We start from the raw sequence: 13949 nt of genomic DNA, 5'->3' as shown, positions 1-13949 counted from the left end.
CTGGCCTGATGGCCACGAGGCCAATCAGCCCCGGCGAGGCTGTAAATCCCGCGATCATTAACCCGGGGGATCATTAACCGGCTATCGATCGATCGGCGACGGGGCGGGGCCGGCGCTGCCGGGAGACCCGACCCGGGCACTGAGCGGCGATTCGGGCACAGAGCGGGGGTTTGGGCACAACCAGGGAGGGGTTGGGCACAGAGCAGGGGTTCCCTGGAGGCTGGGAAGCCCTGCGGGGACACGGAGGGGTGAAGGGGGGACGCCAGTGTGGGGTCACCCCTGGGTGTTTGGCAGTGAAGTCAGGGGTAGACGCCTGTACCCTCCATCCCACGGGCACGGACCTGCCAGTGCCGATGCCACCCCCGAGGGCAGGTGGGTGACATCCCAGTGCCATCCTGTGGCAGGAAGGTTGGGTGCCATCCCTGTGGTTGGGTGGGTGGGTGTCATCCCAGTGCCACGCCGGGGGACACGTGGGTGCCATCTTGTGCCCTGTGCCCCAGTGCCAGGTGGGTTCAAGGCTGCAGGACAGCCTTGGACCCCGATAAGCCCCTGGAACCCCGATAAGTGTCTGGGGCCCTGATAAGTGTCTGGGCGGGCACTGACAGAGGCAACGCTCAGCCCTGACGTCACCAGGCAGGGCTGGGCCATCCCAGCTCAGTGCCAGCCCATGCTGGGCCATCCCAGCATCTCCTCAGGGTGCCCGAGGGGTTCTGAGCCCCCCAAACCCATCAGTGCCATACCCCTGGGGCATCCCTGCCCCCTAATTTATGGCCCTGGGCAGTGATAAGGGGGGTGGTCCCGCCCTGGCACCTTTGCCCAGGTCCCACACGTGCGTCACCAGCCACGTCCTTGTCACGTCCCCGTCACGCAGGGCGGGCACCGCACCCACACACGACACCCCAAGAGCCACCCCCAGCAGCTTTATTGGGCACAGCACAGTCCCCAGACCCATGGGGGGCACGGCACAGCCCCCAGACCCACAGGGGGCACGGGGCATGGGGAGGGCATCAGGGGGTGGGCACAGCCCGGCCTTTGGCACCACGCCGGGAGTACTTGAAGCTCTGCAGGGGGTTCCCAGTTCTGTGGGGCTGGAAAAGAAGAGCAGGATGGGACCCGATGGAAGGGCATGGGGGGATTTGGGGTGCAGGAGGAGATTTAAGGGTGATTTGGGGGTGTTGGGGGAGATTTCAGGGTTCACAGGGAGATCTGGGGTGCAAGAGGGATTTTGGGGTGGCAAGGGCAAATTTGGGAAGCAGAGGGAATTCAGAGGTGCAGGACGGGTTTAGGTGGGATCTGGGGGTGTTTCAGGGGAGTTGGAGGTGCTGGGGGGAATTTGGGGGAACTGGGGTGGATTTGGGGGTGTTGGGAGTGTGTCTCAGGGATTTGAGGGTGCAGAGGCATTTTGGGATTCAAGGGGTGGTTTGGGGGAGCAGGGGAGACTTAGGGGCTCTGGGAGGTATTTGGGGGACCAAGGGGGGAATTTGAGGGAGGGGGGATTAGGGGGAGCAAAGAGGGCATTTGAGGGTGGGGGGGATTTGGGGGTGAGGGGGATTTGGGGGAGCAAGGGGGGGATTGGGGCTCAGGGAGGGTTTGGAGTCTCAGGGGTCACTCACAGCTTTGCCCCCCCGGCGGGGGCCAGGGCCTCGGGGCACTTGGGGGCCCTTCCTCTTCCTGGGGCCAGGTCTGACGATGCCCCGGAGGCTGGGGGGCACTGGGGGGCACTGGGGGTTAGTCCTGGCCCCTGATTTGCCCCCGTCCACCCCCTTTCACCGTTTCCCCCCATCCCCCATTTTTGCCCATTTCCCCCCCATTCTGCCCCTTTCCTCTCCAATCCCCGTTCTGCCCCATTTGTGCCCATTCCCCCCATTCTGCCCCCTTTCCCCCCAATCTCTCTGTTCTGCCCCATTTTTGCCCATTTCCCACCCATTTTTCCCCACTGTGCCCTGGTTTTACCTGTTTTCCCCCAATACCCCATTTTGCCCCATATCCCTCCCGTTTCCCCTCAGTGCCCCCTGCTGTGCCCTGTCTTCCCCCCAGTTTCAGCCTTTATGCCCCATTTTTGCCCATTTCCTGGTCAATCACCCCATTTTCTCCCCCAAATCTCCCATTCTGCCCCATTTTTGCCTCTCTCCTCCCCATTCCCATTCTGCCCCATTTGTGCCCATTTGCCCCTCAGCCCCCCCATTCTGCCCCAGTTTTCCCCTCATTTCCCCTCTTGTGCCCAGTTTTGCCCAGTTTTGCCCTCTTTACCCCCCACTCTCCCTCACTTCCCTGTTTCCATACTCAGGTACTCTGGACACCCCACCGTGCCCCATTTCCCCACAAACCCATACCCAGGTACTCTGGGCCCCCTGTTGTGCCCCCGTTCCACTCATTGTGCCCCTTTACCACTGCTGTGTCCCTTTCCCCCTCATGTCCCTGTTGTGCCCATTTCCCCTGCCCCCTTTCCCCCCGCTGTGCCCCCATTCCTGTTGTGCCTCCATTCCCTCGTTGTACCTTTTCCCCCCACTGTGTCCCTGCTGCCCCCCATTCCCTGCTCTGTGCCCTGCTACCCTCTCTGTGCCCCATTCCCCCCTCTGAGCCCCCTTTGTGCCCCATTCCCCCCATATGCCCCTTTGTGCCCTCTCTGTGCACCATTCCCCTCCGTGTCCCCTCTGTTCCCCCCTCTGTGCCCTCTCTGTGTCCTGTTCCCCCCTCTGTGCCCCATGCCCCCCTCTGTGACCCCTCTGTGCCCCATTCCCCCCTTGGTGCCCTCTCTCTGCCCTCTCTGTGCCCCATTCCCCCTCTGTGGTCCTCGCCCCCCGTGCCCCCCGCCCCATACCCAGGTAGTCGGGCACGTTGCGCAGGTGTGGTTTGACGATGGCCGGGTGCAGGGGCTTGTCGTGGCGCAGCACGTGCAGGTCCCGCGGGTTGTCCTCGAAATAGGCCTGCCCAGGGACAGCAGGGGGGTTGGCACTGCCCAGGGACTCCCTCAGTCCCCCCAAGCCCCCCCGAGCCCCCCGGGGTCACCTTTAGCTTCTCGGAGTTGAGCAGCTCGTCACGGACCTCGCGCAGCCGCGCCTCCTTCACCGCCTGCTTGGTCACTGAGCGCATGGCATCCTGCGGGCATGGGGGCACAGGGGCACTGCTACACTGCCACCCCTCAGAGACACCAGGACCTTCCCAGTGCCGTCAGGACCCCCCTGGTGCCCCCAGGACCCTTCCAGTGGCATCAGGACCCCTCTAGCTCCACCAGGACTCCCCCGGTGTCACCAAAACCCCCCTGGCATCACCAGGAACTCCTCAGGGCCACCAGACCCCCTCTCAGGCACCACCAGGACCTCACTGGCATCACCAAGACCATCTCTGTGGCAGCAGAACCTTCCTGGCACCACCAAAACCCCCTTGGTGCCACCAAGCCCCCCTCAGAGGCCCCAGGCCTGCCCTGGCATCCCCAGGTCCCCCCAGTGTCCCCCGTACCCGGCAGCGGTAGCGCAGCGACTCAATCTCCTCCATGCAGAACTTGTAAGGCTGGAGCATGGACTGCCCATTCTCTGGGGGGACACAGAGGGTCACCCCAGCACCCCCACTGTCCCCCCACCCTCCAGGGTGACACAGGGACCCCCCAAACCTCCTGCCAGCGCGTCCTCGATGCGGGTGAGCCCCTCGTGCTCCTCAGGCATTGCCAGGGTCAGTGCGGTGCCAGGGTTGTCCCCACGGGCTGTTCTGAGGGGCACAGGGGAGGACATGGGGTGGGACCACGGCCAGCCTGGCACCCCCAGGTGTCCCCCAGTGCCCCCACGGACCTGCCCACGCGGTGGATGTAGGACTCGACCGTGGGGGGCACATCGAAGTTGATGACGGCAGAGACGTTCTGGAAGTCGATGCCCCGCGCGACGCCGTACTCGGGGTCCTTGGCCCTGGCCTGCTCCTTCCCCTTGGCCTTGGCCTGCTCCTTCCCCTTGGCCTTGGCCTTGCCCTTCCTGGGGGGACAGCACAGTTGGGGGGGCTCGGGGTGACATCCAGGGCAAGGAGGTATCTGGGATATGGGCACAGAGAGCCTGGGAAAGGGGATCCCCTGGGAACGAGGACACCTCAGGCACGATGACACCGAGGTCACAGGAACCCCCTGAGCCCCCCAGACGGGACAGGGACAGGACAAGGAGACCCCCCAGACCCCTCAGAAAAGGGGACATGCTGGGCACAGGGACAGGACCCTGGTGGGGACAGGGAGGCCCCAGGCATGACAATCCCAAGGACAAAGGGTAAAGGTGAGAACACTCCCCAGATCTCCCCCCAGAAGGAGACACGCTGCACCCCTCATGTCCCCTGCTCACCCCAGTGCCCCCCCAGCTCCTGGTGCCCCCCATGCCCACCCTCGTGGCTCCCAGCCCCCCCAGCCCCCTATGCTCACCCCGGGGTCCCCCCTTTCTGTGCCTGGCGCTGGGGGGGCTCCGGTGGGCCCTCCTCGTCGGTGCACACGATGAAGTCGTAGAGGCCCCGGTTGAACTGGGAGATGACGTGGCACCTGGGGACAGGGGGGACCCTCAGTGTCCCTGCTGTGCCCACTTCCCTTTGTGTGACCCCACACACACAGCCAGGGACTCCCATCCTGCCTCACAGGGTGCCTTGATCCCCACATTTCCCTGGCAGCCAGAGGACATCCCCTTGTGCCCAGGGACCACCCTGTGACCCCCCAGCTCCCAAGGACCCCCAGGGTGTCCCTATCCCCCCTGGCATTTCCCCTGGCACCCCAAAACTCAGCTGGGACATTCCCCTTGTCCCTGTGACCCTCCAACTTCCCACACCCTCTTGGGATGCCCAGGGTGTCCTTACCTGCCCCACTGGCACCACAGAGCTCACCTGGGACACCCTCCTTGTCCCCAAGGACCACCCCATGACCCTTCAACCACAGGTACTCCTGGGGTGGCCTCACCCTCCCTGGCATCTTCCCCAGTATCCCAAACTCACCCAGGACACCTCCCTTGTCCCCAGGGAGACCCCCCCCAGCCCACAGAGGGCATCCCAAGGTGCTCCCCAGGTGCCCCATCACCCCCCAAGCCTTTCAGTGAACCCCTGAGCACCCCATTATCCCTCCTCCTCCCCACCCAAGGGACACCCCATCCCGGCAGCCCCGCACCCATCCCTTCGGGAATTATGGGAATCCCAAACTGAGCCCCTTCATGGGCAACCATAAACATCCATGGACACTCACCTTCCCCTTCCCCCCTTTCCCACCACTCCAGTGATACCTCACCCCATCCAGACACCCCATTACTCCCTTGGGAATACCAGGAGTGGGTGGGAATCCCAAACTGAGCCCCTCCATGGACACCCACACATCCATGGACACCCATCATCCCCTTCACCTCTTTCCCACCACCTCAAGGACACCCCACCCAGGTCCCCTTCCATCTCCCATGAATACCAGGACACAGCAGGCAGCACGGAGTTGAGGGTGCAGGGAGAGATCCCGAACTGAGACCCTTTATGGACACCCCAGTCACCACCCCCCAGGGACACTCCTATCACCCATGTCACCCCAGGGACATCCCTGTCACCACAGCTGGTCCAGAGAGCCCTCCCAGCCCCAGGAATACCGGGATGCCGCGGGCAGCTCGGAGTTGAGGGTGCAGGCAGGGATGCCGAACTGCTCGAGAAAGAGCTTGAGGCGGAAGGCCCTGGGCAGGCTGCCCACGAAGAGCAGGGCCCGGCCCCGCAGCAGCCGCAGCTGCAGCAGAGCCACGAGCACCAGGAATTTGTCCTCCTCGGTGCCACAGCGCACCTGGAACTGCTGCAGCTGGCACGGGCCGGGGAGCTGCGGCTCCAGGGGCAGCACCAGCACCTGGGGGGGAAAGGGATAACGGCGGGTTGTGGCACCCACAGGCTGCACTGGACTCGCTGCATCCCCAGAATGTGCTCCTGGGGTGTGGCATTCCAAAATCCTGGCATTTTTCTATCTCTGGGCCCACTTCAAAGCTCCCCCCATATCCCCCAAACTTCCTCTTGGACTCCTCAAACCATCCTTGGAACTCTCATCTCCCTCACATCCCACAGCTTCCCACCCAGACCCCCCAGACCTTCCCTCAGATGCCCCAACCCCCTTACTGGACCCCCCCCAAATCCCCATTGGAGCCCTCCAAACCTCTCCCCAGTTGCCTCAAACCTCCCTCTGGATTTTCCCAAATCTTCAAAGCCCCCAGATCTCTCCCTGGACTCCTCAAACCACCCTCTGACCTCACTAACCTCCTCCTGGGACTTCCCCAAACCTCCCCACGGATCCCCCAAAGCTCCCTCAGACCTCCAAGTATTCCTCTGGCCCTCCCAAACCTCCCCACGGATGCCCCAAACCCTCCCCTGGACCCACTAAACCCCTCCTGGGACACCCCAAACCTTCCTCTGGATACCCCAAAACTCCCTCAGATCCCTCAAATATTCGTCTGGCCCTCCCAAACCTCCCTTTAGAAAGCCTCAAACAGCCAGAATGACTCCCCAAACTCCGTCCAGACACCCCCCAGCGCCCTCCATGCCCCCTGTGCCCCCCATGCCCCCCTGCTCACGGGGTTGTGCAGCACCAGCTCCTGCAGTGCCTCCAGCTCGGGGTTGAACGTGGCCGACATCAGCAGGGTCTGGTAGATCTTGGGCAGGTGGCTGTGGGGGCAGGGGGGTCAGTGCCCCCCAGACCCCAGGCCTGGCAATGTCCTGCCTCCCCCTGCAGCCTGCTGTGCCCCCCAGCCACAGCAATGCCCCCAAACCCACTGTGCCCCCAGGCCCTCCTGCTTTAAATGTCCCCCAAGTGCCTGAGCTGTGTCCCCAAGTCCCCCACCCCTAATGCCCCCCAAGCCCCAAGTGGTGCCTCCCAAATCCTCCACCCCAACAGTGCCCACCCCAAGCCCCTGTGCCCCTCACCCCCCAGCCCCACTGCTCCCCACAGCCCTGGCTGTGTCCCCCATGCCCTCCACCCCCACAGGAGCCCCCCTCTATGTCCCCAGCAGTGCCCCCTGTGCTCCATCCCTGGCCCCCATGTCCCCAGCAGTGCCCCCTATATGCCCAACACCCCAGCAGTGCCCCCCACACTCTCAGTGCCCCCCAAGCCCCTGGCTATGTCCCCCATAGTCTTCTCTGCCCTGCTGTGCCCTGTCCGTGCCGCCCATGTCCTGCCCGTGCCCCCCACATGCCCACCCCTGCCCCTCATGACCCCATCTGTGCCTTCCGTGCAATGTATAGAAAATAAAAAGCAAAGTAAAGATGAAAACCAAAATGAAATTAAAAGTAAAATAAAAACAAAAATTGTAAATAAAATACAAAGGAAAAAATAGCAAATATAAAGTAAAAAATAAAAAGAAAAAAAATAAAGTTGAAATGAAAACAAAAATATTAAAAGTCAAATAAATACAACACAAAAAATACAATAAAAAATAGAAATTAAAAAGTAAAATAAGAATAAAATTGAAAAGAAAATAAAACCAAAAATTTGTGCCCCATCCCTGCCTCCTCATGCCCTTTCCGTGCCTCCCAATCCCCCATCCTGCCCCACATGCCCTGTCCATGCCCACCACACCCCCATCCCTGCCCCCACACTCCCATACTGCCCCCCATGCCCCCATTCTGCCTCCCATGCCCTGTGGGTACCCCCACACCCCCAGCAGTGCCCCCCATGCCCTTTGGGTGCCCTCCACATCCCCCTGTGCCCCCTCACCACAGCAGGGCCTTGATGTCATCCCCAAAGCCGAAGGACAGCAGCAGGTCGGCCTCGTCCAGCACCAGCAGCTCCAGCGAGTGCCGCACACTCAGGTTGTGCCCGCCCAGGTGTGCCAGCACCCGCCCAGGTGTGCCCACCACCACGTCCGGCTGCTCCATCAGCACGGGCCTGGCACACACACAGGGCGTCAGGGGACACAGGTGTGCTGGGGTGGGACACAGGTGTGCCAGGGGGTACACAGGTGTGCTGGGGTGGGACACGGGTGTGCCAAGGGGGCTCAGGTGTGCCAGAACCCGCCCAGGTGTGCCTGGGGGGTCACAGGTGTGCCCACCAAACACATCAGGCTGCTCCCTCAGCACAGGCCCGTCACACACAGGGAGCTGAGAGGGGCATGGGGAGCCCAGGTGGCACACAGGGGGCACAGGGGCACTCACCGCTGGGCAGAGGGGTCGCTGTGGGTGCACAGGGGGGGCACACATGGACACAGAGGGGCACACAGGGGGCACTCACCGCTGGGCAGAGGGGTCGCTGTGGGTGCACAGGGGGGGCACACATGGACACAGAGGGGCACACAGGGGGCACTCACCGCTGGGCAGAGGGGTCGCTGTGGGTGCACAGGGGGGCACAGGGGGGGCACACATGGACACAGAGGGGCACACAGGGGGCACTCACCGCTGGGCAGAGGGGTCGCTGTGGGTGCACAGGGGGGGCACACATGGACACAGAGGGGCACACAGGGGGCACTCACCGCTGGGCAGAGGGGTCGCTGTGGGTGCACAGGTCCACCACACGCAGCCGGCGGGCGCAGAAGGCTGAGAGCTGGCGCAGGGTGTGCCCCACCTGCCGGCCCAGCTCTGCCGACGGCACCAGCACCAGTGCTCGCACCGCCTGCGGCAGCGCTGGCGAGGCCTGGGGGCACCAGGGCTGTCACTGGGGGGGGCATGCAACCCACAGGTACCCCTGTGCCCCACAGAGCCCACCCCTGCACCCATGAAGGCACCAGCACCCACATGGCCTGCAAACAGCAGCACCAGGGGATGAGAAGGGGGCACGAGGGGCCCCACTGGAAACCCTGTGCCCCACAGAACCCACCCTACCCACTACATCCCAGATACCCCGTGACCCACAGAGCCCCCTGTGCCCCACAGAGCCCCGTGCCCCATGGAGCCCACCCTGCCCACATACATCTCAGATACCCCGTGCCCCATGGATACCCTGTGCCCTACAGAACCCACTCCAGGCTGAGTGCACCATAGTGCCCCCCACCACCCATACCCCACAGTGCCCTCTCTACCCCCCAGCACCCACCCCAAACCTCCCCTTCCCTGTGCCCATCCCTGCCTGGACCCTCCCCAATACCCCCCCATTCCCCATACCCTAGGGTGCCCACCGAGCCCCAGTGCCCCACAGTGCCCCCCCATTCTACCCCACCCAATCCCCCGTGCCCCCACCCCCACCTGGACACCCCTCTGTGCCCCCCAACCCCGTAACCCTGCAGGCCTCCCAGTACCCACACAACCCCAATCACCCAGGGTGCCCCTGTGTCCACCCTGATACCCACCCCATCCCCAGCACCTCACAGTGCCCCTCATCCCACCCCACCCAACCCCCCGCGTCCTCCGTGCCCCCCTAGTGCCCCCCATACCTCCTTGAGGCACAGCAGTTTGTGCAGCACGGGGAGTCCGTAGGCCCCCGTTTTCCCGGAGCCAGTTCTGGCCCGTGCCAGGAGGTCCCGGCCCTCCAGTGCCAGGGGGATGGCTTGGGCCTGGATGGCTGTGGGGGCCGCCCAGCCCAGCTCTGCCACCGCCTGCGGGCCACGGGGGTCAGCCCAGGGACCAGCAGGGACCGCCCTGCCCGTGCTGGGGGTCCCCAGTGCCCTCCCACAGCCCACAGACCCCCCCCCCCCCATGCTGGGGGTCCCCAGTGTCCCCCCATAGCCCACAGAACCCCCTGCCCATGCTGGGGGTCCCCAGCACCCCCTCACAGCCTACAGACCCCCCTACCCATGCTTCCGCCTCCCACGGGGCACTCCAGTGTCCCCGCCCCTCAGGGTACCCCTCCCCCTCAAGGGACCCCGATGTCGCACCCCCACACGGGTCCCGGGGTCCTGCCCCCCACCCTGAGGAGCCCCCGGTGTCCCGGCCCTCTCCCCACCCCCAGAGAGACCTCAGTACTCAGTTCGCCCCCGACTCAGGAACCCCAAAATCGCCTCATACCGACCCCCACCCCCAACCCCCCCTCTCGAGGGTCCCCAGAGTCCCTCACACCCAAAATGCCCTCAGACTCCCCCGAGGCCCCCGGACCCTCCTCAAACTCCCCCGTCTCAAAGAGCCCCCTCTGGCCCACCCCCTTCCCGGCCTCCCCTCGCCGCCTCCGGGGCCGAGCCCCCTCCCCGGGCCCCACAGCTTCCCCCGGGGTACCCCCGCTCCACCTCACCCTCAGCAGCCGCCCGTCCAGCCCCATGTGCTCGAAGCCCGTCCCCGCTCCATCCGCCGCCATGTTGGTCGCCCCGCTACAGACACTTCCGGCCGCGCGTTCGGAGTGGCAGAGCGGGCGCCAGAGCGCCCCCTGGCGGTGGAGGACTGGCAGCCCCTCCCCGCTCGCGGCTGGGGGAGCCCCGACCCCCGAGACCACCCCCGGGTCATTTCTGGGGCGCTTCAACCCCGGGAGGGGGAAGGCGCGCTGTGGAAAGGCAGCCGGACGGCTGAGCCCCCACCCTGCCTCCCCGCACCATCAGATTCCCCGCACAGCCTAAAAGAGCCCCAGCGAGCCCGAGTGGAACAAAAACCGCCTTTATTTTCCCCAATAAAATCTTTATCTTCCCCCAAGCGGGGCGCGGCCCTCCCGCCTCCGATGGCAGGCAGGCCCCCCCCAGCCTGCCCAGCGCCCCCAGGGTCCCAGCAGGCGGCACAGGTCCCTCCCTGGGACTGGGGGGTTGGATTCCCCCTTTGGGGCACGTGGGGTGATTGGGGGGAGCCCCCCCGGGGTGTGGGGGTTGCAGGGGCTACACCAACTTCTTGGCCTCGAAGAAGCTCTTGAGGTGCCTCATCTGCCAGATGCCAGTGAGGATGAGGATGATGGTCTGGGCGATGGACCACCAGAGCACCCTCTGGTTGGTGCTCTCGCTCGTCATGCGGAACCGCTCCTCGCGGTACTGCCCCACAGGAGGGGAAAGAGGGTCACGGGGGGGCAGGGGGATGGTGACCCCCACCCCACCCTGTGGGACTCCCCTCTCTGCTCACCCTCTGGTAGTTTTGCTCCTTCTGGATCTGCTCCACCTGGTCGAGGAGCTGCCTGGCACGGAGCTGCAGCTCCGTCAGCTTGTCCTTGGCTGCGATCTCGGGGTAGTTGTTGGTGTGTTCGCCCACCTGGATGTCCAGGTGCACCCGCTGCGGGCAGGGGGGCAGTCAGGGGGGTGCCGGGGGTGTCAGGGCCCCCCTGCACTGACAAATCCCCCGGGGCTGGGGACCCGGCCCCGCTACCAGTTTGCCCCCAGCGAACAGGACCATGCAGGTGGAGTTGAACTGCAGGGGTGTCAGGGTGGATCAGCCGGGGTCAGGGGACATCGGGGAGTGTCAGGGGGGCTCAGAGGTGGGTCAGGGGGATCAGGAGGGGTTAGGGGACATCAGGGGGTGTCACGGGGCTCAGGGACCCCCCCAGTGTTACCAGTTTGCCCCCAGCAAACAGGGCCATGCGGGTGGAGTTGGAGTGCAGGCAGATCTGGTGCTCCCCCGGCGTGTGTGACGTGAAGGTGAAACGCCCCTCAGAGCCATATTGGCGGGACAGCACCACCTGGGGACACACGGGGACACTGTCACACCACCTGGGGACACACGGGGACACTGTCACACCACCTGGGGACACACGGGGACACTGTCACACCCTCAGAGCCATACTGCCAGGACAGCACCACCTGGGGACATGAGGGGCTGTCACGCCTCCAGGACTGGGACACTGTCACACCCCCAGGACACCAGGACAAGGACACTGTCACACTCCATCCAGGACTCCCATCCCCGGGGCATCGGGACAGGGACATTATCACACCCCCGTGGCACCAGGACAAGGACACTGTCACTCTCAGGTCATCGGGACACCAGGACAGCATCAGCTGGGACACACAGGGATCCTGTGACACCCCAGGGACTGGCACAGGGACGGTGTCACACCCTGGGACAGTGGGACAGGGCCAGTGTCATGCTGCTTGGGCACTGGGTCAGGGCTGCTGTCACCCTTCAAGAGGATACCTGGACAGTGCCAGTGTCACCCCCACAGGACACTGAGACAGGGCCACTGCCATCCCTCCTGGGAAAGGGCTCTTGTCACTCCCCAACAGGATACCAGGGCAGGGTCAGTGTCACCTGCCTTGGGCACAGGGACAGGACTGCTGTCACCCCTCCCAGGCACCAAAGACAGGGCCACTGTCACCTCCCACCAGGCAGTGCACCAGGGCCACTGTCACCCCTCCTGGGACATCAGGACAGGACCACTGTCACCCTCAAAGGACACCAGGACAGGACCACTGTCACCCCTCCCAGGCACCAAGGACAGGGCCACTGCCAGCCCCCTCCAGGGCAGCAGAGCAGGACTGCTGTCACCTCCCCAGTTACTGGGACAGGGACACTGTCATCCCAACAGGCACCAGGACAAGGCCTGATTGTCCCAGATGGCACAGCACCAGTGTCCCCCAGGGACTCCACACCCAGAAGAGTGGGTGCCCCAGGACTCCCTGCCCTTGTTTGGTGGGACATTGTGCACTCCAGGGACTCCCCTCCCAGAATACCGGGCACTCCGTGTACCCCAGAGACCCTTCCCCAGGCTGGCAGGTGTCCCAAGCACCCCTTGTGCCCTCTCCCCTTGCTGGGGGTGTCAGGGACCCCCGAGAACCCCCTGCCCTGGCCTGGGCGTGCCCACCTTGCCATCGGGGTCCTTGACCTCCACGTGCATGCCCAGCCCGGGGGTGGAGGGCAGGAAGGACTCCGACTGTTTGTCCCACAGCTGGGTCCGGTAGTTCCCTGGGATCAGGGAGGGACACACAGGATGGGAGCGGGTCCAGCCCCCCATGCCGCTCCTCAGGGATCCTCCTGCCCCTCCCCAGCGTTCCCGGGGGCTCCCCAGCTCCTCCCATAGCCCCCCAACCTCGGTGGTCTCAAATATTGCTCCCCCACCCGCGTCTGGTGACCTCTCCCGTTACCCCATCCCCATTCCCGGTGGCCTCTCTCCCATCCCCATTCCCAGGGTCTCTCTCCCATCCCCATTCCCAGGGTCTCTCTCCCATCCCCATTCCCCGGGGTCTCTCCCCTTATCCCGATTCCCGGGGTCTCTCTCCCCCATCCCCATTCCCGGGGGTCTCTCCCTCATCCCCATTCCCGGGGTCTCTCTCCCCCATCCCCATTCCAGGTGGCCTTTCCCCCATCCCAATTCTCGGGGTCTCTCCCCCATCCCCATTCCCGGGGGTCTCTCCCTCATCCCCATTCCCGGGGTCTCTCTCCCCCATCCCCATTCCAGGTGGCCTTTCCCCCATCCCAATTCCCGGGGTCTCTCCCCATCCCCATTCCCCGGGGTCTCTCTCCCCCATCCCAATTCCCGGTGTCTCTCTCCCCCATCCCCATTCTCGGGGGTCTCTCTCCCCCATCCCCATTCTCGGGGGTCTCTCTCCCCCATCCCCATTCCCGGTGTCTCTCTCCCCCATCCCCATTCCCATTCCCGGTGGCCTTTCCCCCATCCCCATTCCCGGGGGTCTCCCCCCCGCACCGATGACCATGGTTTCGTCGGGGATCTCCTCGATGAAGCAGCGCTTCTCGGTCTCCCCGATGTGGAAGTAGAGCCCGTGTGCGCCGCAGGCGAGGAAGAGGAGCAGGATCCGGGCGGGCCCCGCCGCCCTCAGCGCCGCCATGGCCCCGCCGCTGTCCGCCCGCGGGGCGCTCTGCGCACGCGCCGCCGCCTCGCCGCACACACTGCGCTTGCGCAGCTCCCGCACTTACTGAGCTGCGGCTTCACCTGACGCTCTGCGCATGCGTCTCCCTCCTGGGGCCACTCAGCGCTGCCCACGATGCCCCCGCGGGGTTCCCGCCTCGCCCCGCCGCGCATGCGCACAACGCCTTCGCGGTGGCGCAGCGGGGAGGGCGCCGCCCCCGGGCCCCCGAGGCCGCCGGTTCGAGCCCCGCTGGCGCCGCGCGGGGGTCGCGCTTCCCGACTTCGTGTCGTGTCCCTGCGTCGTCCCCGCCACACGTGTCACCTCTGTTGTCACCTCCTGGAGATGCTGGGC

At 64.9% G+C, this 13949-nt stretch overlaps 2 protein-coding genes across 4 annotated transcripts; both read right to left on the bottom strand.

Moving 5' to 3' along the window:
- Positions 1 to 905: 905 nt before the first annotated feature.
- On the bottom strand, positions 906 to 10265 carry DDX56 (DEAD-box helicase 56). Of its 2 annotated transcripts, XM_071579004.1 has the most exons (14): positions 10118 to 10248; positions 9327 to 9488; positions 8430 to 8590; positions 7679 to 7849; positions 6540 to 6630; positions 5580 to 5824; positions 4394 to 4507; positions 3786 to 3962; positions 3611 to 3705; positions 3460 to 3533; positions 3010 to 3099; positions 2822 to 2927; positions 1614 to 1711; positions 906 to 1088 (listed from the first exon to the last, which is right to left on the bottom strand). In XM_071579004.1, the coding sequence occupies exons 1-14, from the start codon at positions 10178 to 10180 to the stop codon at positions 1008 to 1010; spliced, it is 1728 nt and encodes a 575-aa protein (XP_071435105.1). In that variant the 5' UTR covers positions 10181 to 10248; the 3' UTR covers positions 906 to 1007. The 2 variants fall into 2 exon arrangements, with proteins under 2 accessions (XP_071435105.1, XP_071435107.1); XM_071579006.1 differs by lacking the exon at positions 9327 to 9488 and having other exon boundaries at positions 10118 to 10265.
- A 192-nt stretch (positions 10266 to 10457) lies between these two features.
- On the bottom strand, positions 10458 to 13630 carry TMED4 (transmembrane p24 trafficking protein 4). Of its 2 annotated transcripts, none has more exons than XM_071579020.1 (5): positions 13436 to 13630; positions 12596 to 12696; positions 11348 to 11473; positions 10924 to 11070; positions 10458 to 10730 (listed from the first exon to the last, which is right to left on the bottom strand). In XM_071579020.1, the coding sequence occupies exons 1-5, from the start codon at positions 13575 to 13577 to the stop codon at positions 10686 to 10688; spliced, it is 561 nt and encodes a 186-aa protein (XP_071435121.1). In that variant the 5' UTR covers positions 13578 to 13630; the 3' UTR covers positions 10458 to 10685. The 2 variants fall into 2 exon arrangements, with proteins under 2 accessions (XP_071435121.1, XP_071435120.1); XM_071579019.1 differs by having other exon boundaries at positions 10458 to 10835; positions 13436 to 13628.
- Between the last annotated feature and the right edge of the window lie 319 nt (positions 13631 to 13949).

Source organism: Pithys albifrons, chromosome 29, assembly GCF_047495875.1.
Source record: "Pithys albifrons albifrons isolate INPA30051 chromosome 29, PitAlb_v1, whole genome shotgun sequence".
NCBI lineage: Eukaryota > Metazoa > Chordata > Aves > Passeriformes > Thamnophilidae > Pithys > Pithys albifrons.
Note: the sequence above shows the minus strand (reverse complement) of the source record. Positions and strands in the feature narration are given on the sequence as shown.

What these genes read in the sequence shown, in the direction of transcription:
- DDX56 (XM_071579004.1), bottom strand. Translation starts at nt 10,180, where the DNA reads ATGGCGGCGGATGGAGCGGGGACGGGCTTCGAGCACATGGGGCTGGAC. An exon ending in CGAGGACGCGCTGGCAGGAG is followed by an intron (nt 3,534 to 3,610) that starts GTTTGGGGGGTC and finishes GTGTCCCCCCAG; the next exon opens with AGAATGGGCAGTCCATGCTC. An exon ending in CCCGCCGGGGGGGCAAAGCT is followed by an intron (nt 1,089 to 1,613) that starts GTGAGTGACCCC and finishes CTTCTTTTCCAG; the next exon opens with CCCCACAGAACTGGGAACCC.
- TMED4 (XM_071579019.1), bottom strand. Translation starts at nt 13,577, where the DNA reads ATGGCGGCGCTGAGGGCGGCGGGGCCCGCCCGGATCCTGCTCCTCTTC. An exon ending in TCAAGGACCCCGATGGCAAG is followed by an intron (nt 11,474 to 12,595) that starts GTGGGCACGCCC and finishes GTGTGTCCCCAG; the next exon opens with GTGGTGCTGTCCCGCCAATA. An exon ending in AGGAGCAAAACTACCAGAGG is followed by an intron (nt 10,836 to 10,923) that starts GTGAGCAGAGAG and finishes CCTGTGGGGCAG; the next exon opens with TACCGCGAGGAGCGGTTCCG.